General features: G+C 43.4%; 1 protein-coding gene across 1 annotated transcript in view; it reads right to left on the bottom strand.

The window, feature by feature from the left end:
* The window catches only part of Sfl (N-deacetylase and N-sulfotransferase sfl), a 63,205-nt gene extending 47,359 nt beyond the window's left edge, over positions 1-15,846 (bottom strand). Inside the window, exon 1 of the mRNA XM_076390905.1 lies at positions 15,660-15,846. Within this exon, the coding sequence (XP_076247020.1) occupies positions 15,660-15,832 (173 nt within the window). The 5' untranslated portion in view covers positions 15,833-15,846. The remainder of the gene's footprint in view (positions 1-15,659) is intronic.
* Positions 15,847-16,181: the final 335 nt, after the last annotated feature.

Raw genomic sequence — 16,181 nt, 5'->3', positions numbered from 1 at the left:
AGGAAGAGGAGGACACTTAGTGTATAGAGAAGCTTCCGAAATTAATCGGGGTTGGTTTATCAACATTGGAGGGGATACGGATCCTTATCAGACTTTAATTTAGAGGAAATGTTAAGAGACAATTACTTGGGGAATATTCTTGAAAATATTAGAATATTTTCTTGAACTCGTGCTCAGCGAATAATTCGAGAATGTATTAGATGATTGTGGTAATCGAGTGTCTAGACGAGCGTCCTTTGTCTTCAATTTCCACCATGCTGTTTATAATTGTCATTACACGCCGTGTCTGATTGACTGACTCCTTGACCACAAGTAGGGATATTATATACCTGTGGTTCTCCCTACTCCTGCTTTATTGGGGTGACTTACCCCCCGACGAGTCACGATTGGTTACGTACCTTCACAGTGATAAATATGTTTCAAGGTTTAGAATAGATTACAACCCATGTGGTAAGGGTTAATTTCTAGTTCATATAAAATTTCAATCTATTGGAAACCTTATGAAAAAATTAGAATTAAAAATTCTTACAATTAGTAATGTTTCAAAAGTTGAATACCTGAAAATTTGTATATCCTCTTAGACCCTCCCTATTCACTAAACAATTAAGAACCACATCAGTCTAAAATAATTCCCATTACTATCAGAATACTAACTCCATACTTTCTCCATAGATTTTTCATTATTTCGTTAATACACAGTCCAAGTCCCCACCTCCCAAGAATCACGAACAATAATTAATATCGCCACAATAAGGATTGATTCCTACGTTCTTCCGCGACAGGCAATTAAAATATTGTTAACCCGGGTAGAACAACACCGTAGCAACTTTGTTTGCAAAATGTCCCCTAGAATAATAGCCAGACGTCTGCCATGTCGTTAGACGGAGATTAAGGGGTAACGTCGAGCGAGGAATTTTGCTAGGCGAGTTTGAGCAGCTGCCACGTCATTAGAGGCGTTTCTGCCTAATTGTTTCAACGTCGAACATTCGGATCTCCCTCTCGCGGCATCCCACGTCTTCAAGAGCCCCAGAAATTGCAGGCGTTCCAGCGTGGAGTGCTCCACCCTTTGACGACGTATTAATTGCTTCGACTTTGATACATCCTGGCGAACGGGGCGCGCTGCGTTAATAACGTTTCTCTCATTGAATCTCGCTCAGCCACCGACCCGTGGAAGGTGCCAAAGCCAGATTGAGCCGTAACACCACTGACGGGACTCTTCGATCGCGTTTTCCACCCTCACGGACGATTCGAAAATCTCTCCGCCGACCGAGTGTCCCTCTTTCCCTACGGTGATTAATTTCCCGCGATCACTTGGGGACCTCAGGCACCTTAACTTCGATTTGATTAACGATCGAGATCAATTTATGTCGACACTCGAGTCTCATGGTTGCAAGAAATATTTATGGAAGGATTCAAAGTTTCGGGGGTTGAAGACTTTTTGAGATTGCTTTTTTACGAGTCTTTGAGGAAAGGGTTGAAGCTTGTTTTTTACTTGAATGAGATAGGATGGATAGATAAGTGAGTTTGGTGAGTTTCTAAGTATTCCACCCTTTGTAATAAATTCTAATAGTTACATTATTTCCACCTACAATATTCCTCGCCTAATAACTAAGTTGCAGTAGATGCGAAAAAATTCTTTAAAAAAAGAAGCAAATATTTGAATAACTTAAGAATTCGAAGAACTTCTCTGAAACCCTATTTTATAGCACATATTCAAACCACCCCAGAAATTCCACCTTGCTCTAATAACGTGTTACTCAAAACATGAAGGGAAGAAAAAAGTGGGCGAGTTAAAGCAGCGAGTCAAAATTGCGACGTGGTTCTAAGAAATTCTCGGCGGCTGGGACGGTTGAAAGAAGCTCGGTCCCGCGCGCTTTATCTCGTTAATTTATTTCTCTATTTAGTAAACCCCAGGGCGCTTAAAGATTACACCGTCGCGGGCGTTCGCTTAAAAACCAGCGGCCTTTACGAGACGCATAGAGATCTCTCCGTTTCTCTCTCTCCTAGGCGCTGCAAGGTTTCACGGAGATCAGCCCTGGGTAATTCTTTCCGACGCTAATCCGCTTGCAGCGTCGCGGAAAAGGAGCTTACGGGCAACATCTCGCGCATTGAGAGCGCCATCGGCCTTTAAACGCCGGATTAACGGAGTCATCGCGATCCGAACAACGCGGCTTTGTCGTTTCGATCATTCCCGACTCGTTTCGTCCCCTTTCGCTTTGAATCCCACCTGTGTCGCTATTTCCAGCTGGAAAAGAACCTTTCAGCGGAAATGTTTTCACATCGAGAGGAATCGCGCAGAGGAATCATCTCTGTGGTCTACTTCAAATTCAAATGAAAATTAATTTCAACCTCAGAGGGCTCCTATTTAGGTAGATATGAAATGCATGTAGAACTTGCATTTTTAATATAACATACAGAATGCCTCGCAAACTAGAGATGACTCTTCAGCAAAAGATAGATAAAAAATGAGGAATATCATTTCTTGAAATGAGGTCGCTAAGGTTTCCTTTCGCAAAGAATTGGTTTTCAAAATGTGCACCAAGTAGCTAAATATTTTCTATACTCCCTCATTTTCTCGAGCATTCAAATATCTACCTGCAATTTCTAGGTATTCAGGATTCTACTGCAGTTATTAAAGGACACATAGAATTCGTTGAAAGTCCGATTCCAGCGTACAATGTATAACTCCAAGTCCCATCGTTGGCGACGGAGGAGTCCGATTGAAAAGAAAGTTTCTCGTAGACGAACGTGGATGCACATGCACTCGATGGTTACAAGAGACGCGTATGCTAGCAGCGTGACCAGATCGCAACTGGCAACGATCGTCGAAGCCTCTTATCGATGTAAACGTGGACGATATGCAACAGTATCGAGGGGCCTTTCCAGCCGATAAGCTGTCCCCTTTACAACGTTTCGATCGCAACTTCACATTATCAGGACGCCGATAGAATCCCGCTTATCAAACAGTCGCTGCCACTGTGACGATATAGTAATTTTGTGTTCCCTCAGTATTGTAAGTCGTGAGGTTCGCGTAACACGCAGTTTAGAATTTTCTGACATTTCGGTAGAGAAACATACGTTCGGTAAAATTTGAACATGAATTAAACACAATTTTGTTCAATATTAATACAGTGGGGACCAGTGGAAATTGCACAGAAAAAATTATGGGAAAGGAAAATTTTGGACAAAAATTGGTCAACTTTGAGTGATGGTAACTCCATGAAAAATCGTCGCAGAATCATGAACTTTTTTTTAAATTGAAGTTTGAAATCTTTACTTTAAGATGCTGTGTCCTGAGTTGGAGTTTGATAGACTCCTATCACTGTAAATCCTAAAATCTGAGGGTATGTGTGTCATATTAAAAATTGCAAAGTTTGACGGAAGGCACTGTCTTGCTAAAATTTTTTTCGGGAATATTATTTACAGGAGCACAAAGTTCAATTCTTCCCCTTCAATTTAAAAAAAAATTCAAGTCGCTACGATTTTTTTTCGCGAAGTTACAGCACTTTAAAGTCAACCTTGCATTTATACAGTAAATCGAGTAATAGCGATATGTGGCAAAAATGCAAGGTTGACTTTGAAATGCTGTAACTTTGCGAAAAAAAATCGCAGAGACCTGATCTTTTTTTTAAATTAAAGGGGAAGGTTCCAATTTCATGCTCCTGTACACGGCAGCTTTGAAAAAAATTTTTCCAAGTCTGTGGATCCCGACAAATTTAGCTGTTTTCAATACAGTAAATTGCAAAGTTTGACAAAATGCAGAGACTCGCTAAAATTTTTTTCGGGAATATTATTTACAGGAGCATAAAGTTCGATTCTTCCCCTTCAATTTAAAAAACAGATCAAGTCGCTGCGATTTTTTTTCGCGAAGTTACAGCACTTTAAAGTCAACCTTGCACTTATACAGTAGATCAGGCAGTGGCGGTATATGACTAAAATGTAAGGTTGTCTTTGAAATGCTGTAACTTTGTGAAAAAAAATCGCAGAGACCTGATCTTTTTTTTAAATTAAAGGGGAAGGATCAAGCTATGTGCTCCTATAAATGGTTTTTTCCGAAAAAATTTCTCCAAGTCCGTGCATCGCGTCGAACTTTGCAATTTCCCTTGACCGAAGGAATGGACTATCAGTTTCCAATGTACTCAACTAAATCACTGTGCAGAAGTAAAAAGTTTGATCAAAATATCCTAACATCAAAACTGTCAACTCTTCATCTCCAAAAGCATAACTCACTATCCCCGACACCTCTCAAAAAACTCTCCCAACACTCCCAACTATTTCACCCCCACACTCTCAAAGCTTCCCTTTCTCGTCGCTGTCATCGACAACGCATAAATAGCGGTGAAAACAGCGCTCAGCTCGACAAGATTAAAAATCGCCGGAATCCCTGATACCTCGACATAAATCTCCCCAAGCTGGGCCAGCATTCTCGCTGACCGAACATCAAGATCGCCTCACCCTCGCAAGTCGTTTACTAGGGATACGACGACAATAGAAGCTTCCGTCTCTTCTTACTGAAAACCCGCGACGACGTGCTCTTCGCGTGGGCGTATCAGAAGGCCATAAATATTTCGTACAATAGTAACGAACGTAACCGCGTGCCTCGAGTGGGGCGGATGGTTTTCGGTGTGGGGGGTCGGTTTGAAAAGATCGAGTGGCTTTTCGTCGTCCATGATGAATCGGGGGAGGAAAAGCGAGGGATTCGAAGGCGACGGAACGACAGACGCGTCGATACGTTTCGAATTGTGCCGAGTTGATGTACGATGGTCCACTCGGCGGGGGTGGAAGGAAGCTGGACAGACAGATGCCGCTGCTAACTCGAGGGCGGAATGGAGGCCAATAATTCTTTGTGCCCGAGTGGGCTCGCGTAGATAGCCCAGCGCCTGTATAAATTGCATCGTTTCCCTTGAACGGTTCATCACGGTTCACCGATCGCGTTCCATTGATTAGAAGTCCAATTATTGGCCGAACCCACCCCCCAGCTATTTTTATTTTCGCCCGCCTCCTTTCACCTCCTTTCGTGCGACAACTCGCCGAGCTTTTATCTCCCCCCACTTTCGAAAGGATTCGATTTCATTTCGAAGTCGTCTGTACTCTCTTTGGTCGACTGAGGAGATACGCTTGTCTCTGGACTTCGGTGGCGAGGCGGTTGATAAGATAGGTTCGAGGGTGGGCTTCTTTTAATTCGACGTGGGTGGAGACCAAGGTATCTGCAGGGAGGAATCTTTTGGGGGGGAATGGAATGTCTTGAAGATTGTGGCTTTTGGGGTGAATTTGGGGGGAGAAGAATTTAGTGGTATGCGGGGGTGGTGTGAGATGTTTGAGGGGAAGAGGAAAATTATCTGGCCTACTGTATTATTTTTTAAATCAGATATCGTGATATAAGCAAAAAATTCTACTCCATTTTATCTCACTCTATGGAAGCTACTCCAGAAAAACTAGCACCTTTATTAAAATTAAAATTGCCAAATCTCCTCGATATATTCACTAGAACATCAAAAAGCTGTAAGACCAGTAGCCATCTCCCATACCTAAAATTCGAAATGCTAATTAGCGCAAGTCCATGATTAGAATGTGGACCACGTTCAGCCTCCCCTAATTTTGATACTCATTTCCCCACTGGAGGCGCAAAATTATTCGACAATCTAGCAGTACGATCTTTGCGTCTGTGCATTCAAAGACAGTTTCCACTGTACAGAATCCTTCTCGTCCTGGTTTACTCCCTTTGACGAGATATAATCAAACACGCGATTAGACTCTCGCCCCCTGAACCAGTGTGCATGAAAACCCCCAACGTTTCTCTCTGAGAGCACAGGCCCCGTGTATCCTTGAGCAGACATCGCAAAACGTGCGCTAGTTTGCGCTGCTTACCGCTATCAGATAACGGATACGCGCGAGAATGCTGGGCATGCACTAATTTACGTATGTCATTACCGAGTCGCGCTGGCATGCGCTACTTATTAGAACATTCAACATCTTCCGTGCTAGCGTATTAGGGGATTCTGGGACACGCTTGATCACGGGCTTGCTTGGGGAAATTTCGAGCAACTTGCTGTGCAGGTACGAGCGAAGCTTTTCAATTAACTCTTGCGGAAGATGTATCGTGCACAGGGTGGTAGCTTCGTATCAAGAAGTGTGAACAAGAGATGAAGAATTTTTGGTCTAATTGAGAAAGATTCTCTGAGGGGTAATACTTATTTTCTTTGAGCTGTCTTCCATTTTTGAGACCTAAGGTGATTGTCTGAGACTTTTGAGGGATTATTTCTGATAAGAATATTTCTGTAGAATATTTACACAATTTTCTGGCGAAAGATGGAACCTCGATCTTGTTCGTGGCGGCACGTTTTCCGCGCAAAAGGCTCACAAGCGCGTGCTATAATTAATAAATTACAATTGAGATGCAACGAGCGTAACACACACGTCCATCCGCGCGTATCAGAATCACTCGCGCGCATATATTACTGATTACACCGAGAGCCTCGAGCATCGAAGATCCGCCGGATACGAGGCGGCAGTTTCAGTATCAAGCTGCACATTAGTTGCGTCGCGTGTCAGATAGCGCGCAAGAGCGTTAAATTTAGCCGAGGCGCGTAGCATCTCAAGGACCTGCGGTGATACGCGACTGCATGGAGGATAACAACGCGACAGGCAGCAAGATTCGCGAGTTGACGCAGGGAAATCCTGCTGAGCTGCACTCAGACAATGATCCTCCATTGGGAGATAGCTTTCTCCTCACGCGCGACCGGCCTCTGTCTACCTTTTCCGGTTCTGTGCGCTTTGGCGTTCTGTTTAGTGCGATTAGGAGACAGATTAATGGGGAGCACGTGAAATTATTAGAAGCAGCAGGAGGATATTGAGTAGTTGAAAATTTTTATATGTGAAGAAATAGAGATACAGGAATTCTGAAATTCAGATTTGAGTAGTTGAATGTTTGAGAATTTGAATATTGGAATATGTATTTAAATATTGTAATATTTGTATATTTAAAAATTTGAATATTTGAAAATTCGTGAATTGGAATGCGTATTTAAATATTTGAATATTTAAAGACTTGAATATTTGAAAATTTTGAAATGTCTAAACTTGGAAAACGTTAAGAGTAAGTACAAAATTAAATTCTACAAATACTAGGATATTTGAAGTCTGAAAGATTCTCAAATTCTAGGACTAAGAAATGAACTCTAATCCAGCAGACTCTAAACATCTTAATTCTGATACTTGAAAACCTCCTCAAAGTGCATCTCCCCATATCCCCTCGCGCCTTCCACAGAGTTTCACGAAACGAGTATCAGCATCTGTCCCAGCGTCGAGTCATGATGAATGCCTGCGATCGATCGGAACTCGGGCAGGAAATCTCCTAATTTCGCGATGATTTAGCGCGGCGCCACTTCGGCCAGGTCTGCTCGCTGTCCAGTGGCTAATTCATCAAAGTCGACGGCAAAAGCTCCGATTCGGATACAAATCGAGCAAAACGCGTCCATCCAGCGTGGCACAGACGCGCGCGGCGTATCGGCCCGTGGTTTCAATGGAGCTTTGCGAGGTGCACACAGTCGGGGAAACGCGTGCTGCAAACCGTGGCTAATTCATCGGAGCCCGATGAAACCCATCCCCTAGGAGGACGTATCTCCCCGTCATTCGCAACCGTGGAGGGTGTGTCGGTGAAGCTGGACCGAAAACCGAGGATTAGCCAGCGGCAACTTGGCACGCGATCGAGCCGACTGTCCAGCCCGATAATCTCGCGCGATCATGTGTGTCGAGCAGATTTGCAAGCTCGGTCCCTGCTAATCGATTGGATTTTTCCTGGAGAGCGGCGGCATTCGACCCCCAGCCCTTTCACCGTGTTGATTCCATGGTAAACAGTCCGCGATTTTGTCCTGATAGCGTCTCCCTTTGGCTTTTCGTTGAGATAATGGGATGAGAGCACTCTCTCGGATTGAAGCTGATGGCGAGTGTTGATATTTTTGGGATAGACATTGTTTTAGGAAGAGAGGGGAAGAGTTCCTGGGTAAGTTATTTTGTTGAGTGGATTGTATGAGACTAGGGTATTCAGTGATTTTGTAATTTTAGAGGAATCGAGATAATTAGAGATATTGCTACAAGTATAATATACCTACTTACTAATTTTGAGGTAAAAGTAAAGTAACTAGGTTCCCCTCTCCCTCCAGATTCTCTCCAGCTCATCTCAAGCCGATTTTCGAATCAATGATTCATATACCGAGCTATCCCAACAAAATCCACCCTCTGAACAATTCACGATACCAAAAAACGCCTAACACTGTCTCGCAGAGACCACCTAACTCCAACCCTAGAGCCACCCAAAAACGTTCACACCTCTCACGAATCTCTAATCTCCCACAATTCCACCCTCCTCTTTTTCACCCCCAGTAGAATCACGATTTATTCAACGCTAACGTAAAACCGCTCTCGATAGCCCTGTCGAGGACTTAATATCGCCTAAGTAATATTTTCCCTGGAGCCTAGCGTTCGTGGGTGGCTCGGGCATTCACCGTGAACCCTTTATCGGTGGCTCTCATAACGGTGGCTATTAATTCTTCGAGACAGGGTTATCTGGTTCCCGTGAAACCGCATTTCGTGTTTCGAGGGGCTCGCGCTACGCACCTAACCAGTCGTCCTTCCCTTTGTGCGGCCGTTTCTCGGCCGATTCGTGCGTTGCACGCGGTGTATCCAGCGTAACGGAAATCCTGCACGCTCGTATACATGCCCAGCGTATATTTACACCGGAATCGATGAGAGTTACGAGTTAACGGCGCCGGCTGTACGGCCCCGAGGACACCCCGAGAGGATTGACAGAATTAGGGTCGCTCCTCACGCACCCTACCCAACCCCCCGCCTTTCTCGAGCAACAGGAGCAACGGTAATGGTCCCGATGCGACCGGGCACATTGTTTCACGGGCCAATCCGGAATGCATAACGCTGTCGGGTTATAGCTGCGCCAACGTGTCGTTATTCCGCGAGCAAATGGCGAGGAATTCATGGGCACGTCATGCTGGGAGGGCTTCCGGGAGATTGGGAAGGAACTGCGAATGACGCCATTGTGTCTTTGCTTTTATCAAGGTGCTGAGAATCAGGAGTTGAAATTTAGAGTATCTGGAAATTTAGGTGTTCGCGGAAGTTTCATTCTATGGAGATTTCAGAGTATAAGAACTTGAAACTTTGAATATTTGAATATTTGAAAATTGGAAAATTTGAAAATTTGAATATTTGAAAATTTAAATATTTGAAAATTTGAATATTTGACAGTTTGAAAATTCAAAATTTTAAATATTTCATGCCGTAAAAATTCAAAATTTTAAGCACTTCAACGCATGAAAATTTTAATATTCCTTTCAAAATTTGAGAATAGAAAGCTCTGAGCATCTGAAACTGCAATAATTTAAAATTTTAAATACCTGGATATTTGAATATTTGTACGTTTACAATTTCGGAGACCAGGAAATTTTGATGACCCACAGCATTTGAAAGTTTGCCTCACTATATTATTCTTGGGAATTCTGATCGGTTGTTATTCAGCAGCGATACGTATCGATCTATTCTCGCCATTTCCCATAGGATTATTCTTCATGCGGAAGATACACAATAGGTGTACACTCCTTCACAGGATATTAGACCGTTGGAAGTGCAAACAGCGAATTCGCGGAACTTTGAAAATTATGTTTGCCCGGATAGTGTCGTTTCCTCCTTGTTTCGAACCATCTCGTTATTCGTAGAGTTGTACGCTTTCGATATTCGGGGCCACCGAGGTCGATTCTTGTCGAGCGTCAAAGTTAATACTTTGACTAACGATGATACAGTGTTATATACTTCCAGAAAATATACACGTAGACATAGTACAAATTACTTTCCCTTTAAAATTCTAATTATCGATTATACTACTTCGTCCCACTGTACTACTGTATCACTTACACTACTTACATTAAGTTGAAATGTGAAATTCTTTTCTAATTTCTTTGATCTACAATCATCACTAGCAAAATTCGAAACAAAATGTAAGAGGTATTAAAAAAATTAGAATCTCGAGCCATCAGAACTTTTCTATCAAAGTATCTGCAAAAATCTACGCTTTAAGCATTCGTCAGCAAGTCAGCGAATTCTCGCAGCGAAGGAAGCGCTTTAATTCCTTTCGACGACTCCGCAACTGCCTTTATAATGGTGCACGCTCTCCGCTTTACATCGTGAACGAGTATATATAACGTCGCTCTGCGGGGGCGTGTGAAACTTCGAAAAGTTGAAAATTTCGGCTGGCTCGGTCTTCCGCGGGACGTTTACGCTCCAAGTTTACGCAACTCGATATTACCTTGACAAGACGGATGTTCGGAATAATCAAACTTCTGCCAGTGCGAACATGCACGATGAATAATGTATCGCAATGGATGCATGCGTTCGCGGCGTTTAGAATACCCTCTCTGCAGAAGACTGCGGCTAACGACACTGCAGGTATTGGCTTACAATTACGTAATAATGTAGTGGGAAAAATTAGCTGAAGTTAAGGCTGGGTTCTTCCAGCATATCAGTGGAAGATTTCGAGATCTGTAAATTGTACTTTCATTAAAGGTGGCACTGTCAATCTTGAGATTTGAGGATTGGAATATTTCGAAAGTGGGGCATTTGAAAATTTGAATATTTTCAAGCTGAGGCACTTGAAAATTTAAATTTCTAATTCTATATATGTTTTCTACCCTAAGATTCTCTTTACGACCACCTGAACAATTCAAAATTCCCCATCAAATTTTTCACTCTTCCCAATGTCTATCAGTCCAATCGAGATCAGGCTACAGACGAAGACAAAAATATCCGAGATCAAAGCTCGTAAACGAGGACTCTAAGTAAATGTTTCTGTTAAGTGGATTGCAAGGAAAGGTTAAGACAAAGTGTTTTCAATTTTCTCTGGTTCACGAGGCGAGCAAGAAACGCGGTCAGTGGATGCGTCATGCGAAAGGCGCGTGGCTGAGCAGAAAGGAAGGGAACGACGACCATGCGTCTGCACTCGGAGCTTAGCGCCGATGTAAGGCCTGCACCGAGTGGAGAAGCTTGAATTGGCACTGATTGGGCGTGCGACAAACATCCGGCCGCATTTTGCGTCCCACGATCGAGAATGCGCTTCTCTCTCCCGCGGTGCAAGGCATGCTCTCGCATGTCGGGACCTCTTGCCGCGAACCACCAGCATTCGAACCGGCTTCAGACTGCCCGCCATTCAGCCTCCACCCTTTGCATTCCGCTGCATTGGTCGTTAATCGCGTTTTGGCTACCACGCTCGAGGTAGGTATGTGCAGAGTTGATGCCAAAATGCGAGCTAATTCAGAATTACAGATTACTGAACTAGGCAGTAGGTAATTTCCAGGGGACATTCATTCGAAATGGTTCGAATAAAGACTCGAAATATTTCGTTAACTACTCTTTAATACGGTAATTAGGAAAACGAAATTAACTTCGCACCTAAAACGCGAAAATGAACTTCTGGTTATCGAGGCCTGGGTCATTCATCGTTCAAACATTATTTCCATTCAAAATAAATTCATTCATCATACAGAGTCAATATTAATACCCTACAGGAATTCGAAAAACAGTTCAATTATTCCTGCACAAAAACCGTGCCAGCAGAAACATTCATTTACAGCTGAAATTGAATAATTTGGCCTGCACATGAAACAGAACACACACAGCTAAAATAATTTTCAATTTGCAATCAATCTGTATTTAAAAAACAGAGGAGAAACAGGATTGTATTCGGAACAAAGAACAAAAATTTCTAATTACATACACCAGAGCATACAAAACCTCTAATTAATCTTGTTGATGACTAACTCACATTTTCCAGCAATTTAAGACACCCATGTGACAGCGATAAAGCTAAGTCTCATAAATCTAGCCCATCTGTAAGACAACCCAATTCTGTCAGCCTGATCGTAATCAGTTGTCGATCCCAGCTAATAAATACACCAGGGCTGTCTTTCGCGCGACAGAATTAAGAGCACTGGCTCAGCGGCCACGCGAGTCCCTTTCTAAAGGTGACACACGACTCGTCCCTGATTCAGAACTCGGCCTGCCTCGCCCTCAGGGCGATACATACGGATTCCCGTGGCCAGGCCGACACGTCGATGCGAAATTACACGTCAATGTCCACGCGAGAGTATTAGGTTTCGTGATTGACGACGGTTTACTCTCCGTGCCTACAATCGGTCGCAGAACGGTCATAGGTTATCTATTAAGATTGATCCGTGTCGGGGCGAAGCACTACATCAATTAAGAGAAAGGTGCGTGTGGCCTGAGGTCCCACGGGTGATCGATTATCGAGGAGCGGAGGTATCGACTGTGTCGATTTAACTCGACACCGAAAACGTGTTATTTCGAATTTCGCTGAATTCCCAAGTGGAATTAAATTCCTGTACAAAAGTAATTTCGGCTCGATTGTCACTTCATTTGCCAGCTTGACGCGCTTTAATTTTCCCTTCCTGTTGTCTGATAGAAATTCGATTGTAATCTCGCGCGAAATATGTTTCGACTACTGTTGGGTTACGACTCGCTGTACAATGCCGTGGAAAAGTCTGTTGGGCAAGTTGGAGACGGAGCGGATTCAACTTACGAGATTGCGCGATCTTAATCCCTTTACTTTGGAACTCGATTTGCGGGGGCGTGGGGAACTGTGTTTCATTCCTTTGCTGAGAGATTCAAGGCGGCAGTTCCGTGAACTCTGTGTGAAAAGACTCGTAAAGTTAATCGATGTGATAAGGTACTATTCGTGTCCCGTGAGAAATTCCCTGAAACGTGTTAGAGGCAATGCAGTCTAGAGGACTTCTAGCAATTCTTGCTAGGAGCTCGATTTTGTATTATAAGTTATTGTTCTTGATTTTTGTCTTATTTTGTTTTTTACTCCTCTTATCGAACACACTGAGTGTATTTTCTTTTTGATTTTATTATACAGAGTGTCCAAGCCGAAGCAGGCCACCTAAATACCTTCTCAGTTTTTAATAACACGAAACTTTAAATAATTAAAAGAACTAATTCTGCACAAAAGTTTATTCTTTCATGACATTTCTTCTTCGAAGCCATTCAAATTGTAACATAGACGATTTTCGTATTATCAAAAACAGAGGAAATATTTAGGTGGCCTGCATCAGCGTGTACATCCTGTACATATTCGAAATTAGTAAAAAGAGAATTAGTATCGATCCTTCATGTACTGCAAAATTCATTGGGAATAGGTGTCTTAATACCTCTGAACGAGGGTATATATAGTACCCACATTTCGCTGAGTAATTAAGTCCTAATCCAAGGAGCGGTCGACCAGCTATATTACCGCGCAATTAAGATATAGGTCTCCGAGGAAGTCGCAGTCAAACAACTGCCAGCAACAATTTAGCGCAACGTAATTACGCCTGCCACGAAATAACGCCGGATTTCCAGGCGGCCGAGACGTGTACACACTAGGGGAGGATTGCAATCGTCTACGAGGCGTTCGTCGCTGCCTTCTCCGTTTATCCGACCGTGCGAGATCGAGATTGGGTCCATATCGAGCCTGAGACGAACGTCTGCCTCGGTTCGGCCCGTGGGGCTGTGTTCGTCTTCTCTAATTAACTGTGGACCTAGAGCAACTATCACGCGATACGGAAAATTGGAATTGGACCATGTTTCCTGACAATGTAATATCTGCTATGGGAGCTCCTATCTGTGGGAGGTATTTCTGTGGCACGAGGTATGGATCCATTCGTCATAATCGCTGTTGCTGGAAGAGCGTGGGTGTGTCTTTGAAAAGTAAATGATTGATGTAAGTGTGGGAAGGGTCAGAGTTTGCAGCCCGGGGACAGTGATGAAATGGGGGTGGTCTATGATTCATAGACAATCGCAAGCTGTGCAATTAGTTGTTAGCATTACGAATTTTCATAGAACCACTTGCGTTACAGGGAAATTACGATCCTTTAAATTTACACAAATTTTAATCTCTTTCCCATTAATTTCCACTATCTGCGTAACACGTCGCGCGACTCCAATTCACCAAAACCAATCATCCAAAAACGAATCCTGCAGTATCAAACTTGGTGCGCCCCAAATTGCGAATAAATTACTCGAATTTGATACACCTCCGATAAAATATTAGCGCAGCGCCAGCGGGTAGTGTTCCTATAGATCAAAAGGGATCGTTGGAATTCGTATTAGCGCGCACGTGGGCCGATGTCGTCGAACAAATTTAATTGCAAGAATTCCAATGGAATCGTTTCCAACCGATTGCCGCGCACAAACGAGGAACCCATAAACGCGTACTATAGCTTTCACTTATTCGCCAGCGCATTGCCTGTTCGCGGATATCGCCCGCGATTTCGCCCTCGTTACACGCTCGTTCCTCAAAACGATCCCAGAGAAATTAGCGTGTACGCGATTCCGGGGCGTGGCTGTAATTTCGATCGAAATTGCTCGAATTACGTCGTTCGCGTGAGATCGACCGACGATCGATAGCGTTTCACTTCGAAGCGTCCAAGCCCTGAACCAGACAGGCGGAAAGATTCAACAGCCTATAAATTGCCAGCTGATTTTTCGCCGATCTCGCTGATCGAGAGGATTCATTTTTAAACAAAAAACGCGGGGACATCCAGGCTCGTTAATTCGACCGCGGAATCTCATGTGTGCTGACAATAAATTACGCTCGACTATGCATGGTATATATCGCTATATGTAATAGATGGGAGACACGTAATGGAGAGTTTCGCTAATTGCATCAAGGGAATTTATTAATGCGATACGGAGCTAAAAGTCTTGGGGGATAACGTAGTGTTTCTTTAAGGATCGTTGGGAATCGAAGGGATTAGAAGCTGCAGATATTAATCTTGTTTCGAGCGAGAAGGGTCGAATGAATGGAAGCAAAGCTCAACTTTTGGGATCGAGTAAGCAAGGGATGTATTTCCCTCTGGCGATTTTTCTGACTGTTTATTGCGAGTCTGTTTTATCTATTTTTATGGCCTCTGGATGTTCGAGCACGTACAAGCAGTTTCTGTATTTTGTGGGAAGGTTTTTGGAGGCTCGAATGAAGAACAGTGAAGTGGAAAGTTCGAAAATTAGGGGTGAACGTGGAGTGAAATTTTTGAGTCACGTAAAGTACGCAAGGAAAATAGTTATTTAGGTCTAGAAGGAGAATAGTTGACGATAATGAAGTTCTAAGTGCGAGAATTTTTCTTTAAATATCGTTTTTGGGGGAAATTCGCAAGAGATTCTCAAGTGAAAAACTACGGTTATCTAGTAAAAAATTCTGCAAGGAGTACTCAATAGAAAATAATGAAAACACGTAAAGTTATGGTTCCTCACGAGTGAGAACTTTGACAGCAGGACCTCAGTTAAGGATTTAGAGTCCTACTTTTACCAATTTCAAAAAATAAAAACACTTAAAGTTAAAGTGACAGAGAAAGAATCGATTTAGGAAATCTTCTACTGCTTATTCTTGTTTCCTCAATTATTAGCGTACCTTCTAAGTTTCTAACAACTTTCTGCTATTGTTTTACTATGTAATAATCTAATGTACATCCCAGAGACTTCAACCCCAAATTAAAAAAAGAATTTGATAATGATAATAGTAACTTTCGACTTCAAAACATCTCTCTTCACCTCAAATCGATTCCTTCTCAAGTAAAAAGGATATTAACATATCTGAAACTCACCTAGCCAGTGGACTGCTGATGATGTAATGCGTGTAGTAGAATATACTAGCGACGGAGACGAGCAGAAGCGCCGCGACGCACCTCTTCACCGTGGCCTGCTTAACGACGCAGCGCGGACCGACGGCGCTAAGTAAAGGAACGCCAGCCTCGACCGCGGAGATCTTCATCACCATCGTCTCATCCGACGACGTTCGAATGCCTCTCAGATTAGCCCCCTCGGTCCTCCTCTCAGGGACGGAAATCCAATCGCAGCGACGACGCCAACAAGCCTCCGTGATCCCTGCAAACTTTCCCCTTCGTTCGCTGGCCACCGTCTCTGCTCATAGTCGCGGACTTCTTTCGATATCCTCTCAAGGATCGAGCCTGTTCGTCAGGACCTCTACCTGGATCCTTCCTGGCCTCGCGCTACCGAGCAATCCTTCTCAAAGAGGATCGATCGACGCGTCACAAAAGCCTCCTGTCGCCTCCACCCCTTCCCGACTCCTCTGTCGACAGAATTTTCACCGACCGATAGAATATGCA

Source organism: Calliopsis andreniformis, unplaced genomic scaffold (assembly GCF_051401765.1).
Source record: "Calliopsis andreniformis isolate RMS-2024a unplaced genomic scaffold, iyCalAndr_principal scaffold0022, whole genome shotgun sequence".
Classification (NCBI taxonomy): domain Eukaryota; kingdom Metazoa; phylum Arthropoda; class Insecta; order Hymenoptera; family Andrenidae; genus Calliopsis; species Calliopsis andreniformis.
The sequence above is the reverse complement of the archived record's forward strand: the minus strand, read 5'-3'. Positions and strand labels throughout refer to the sequence as shown.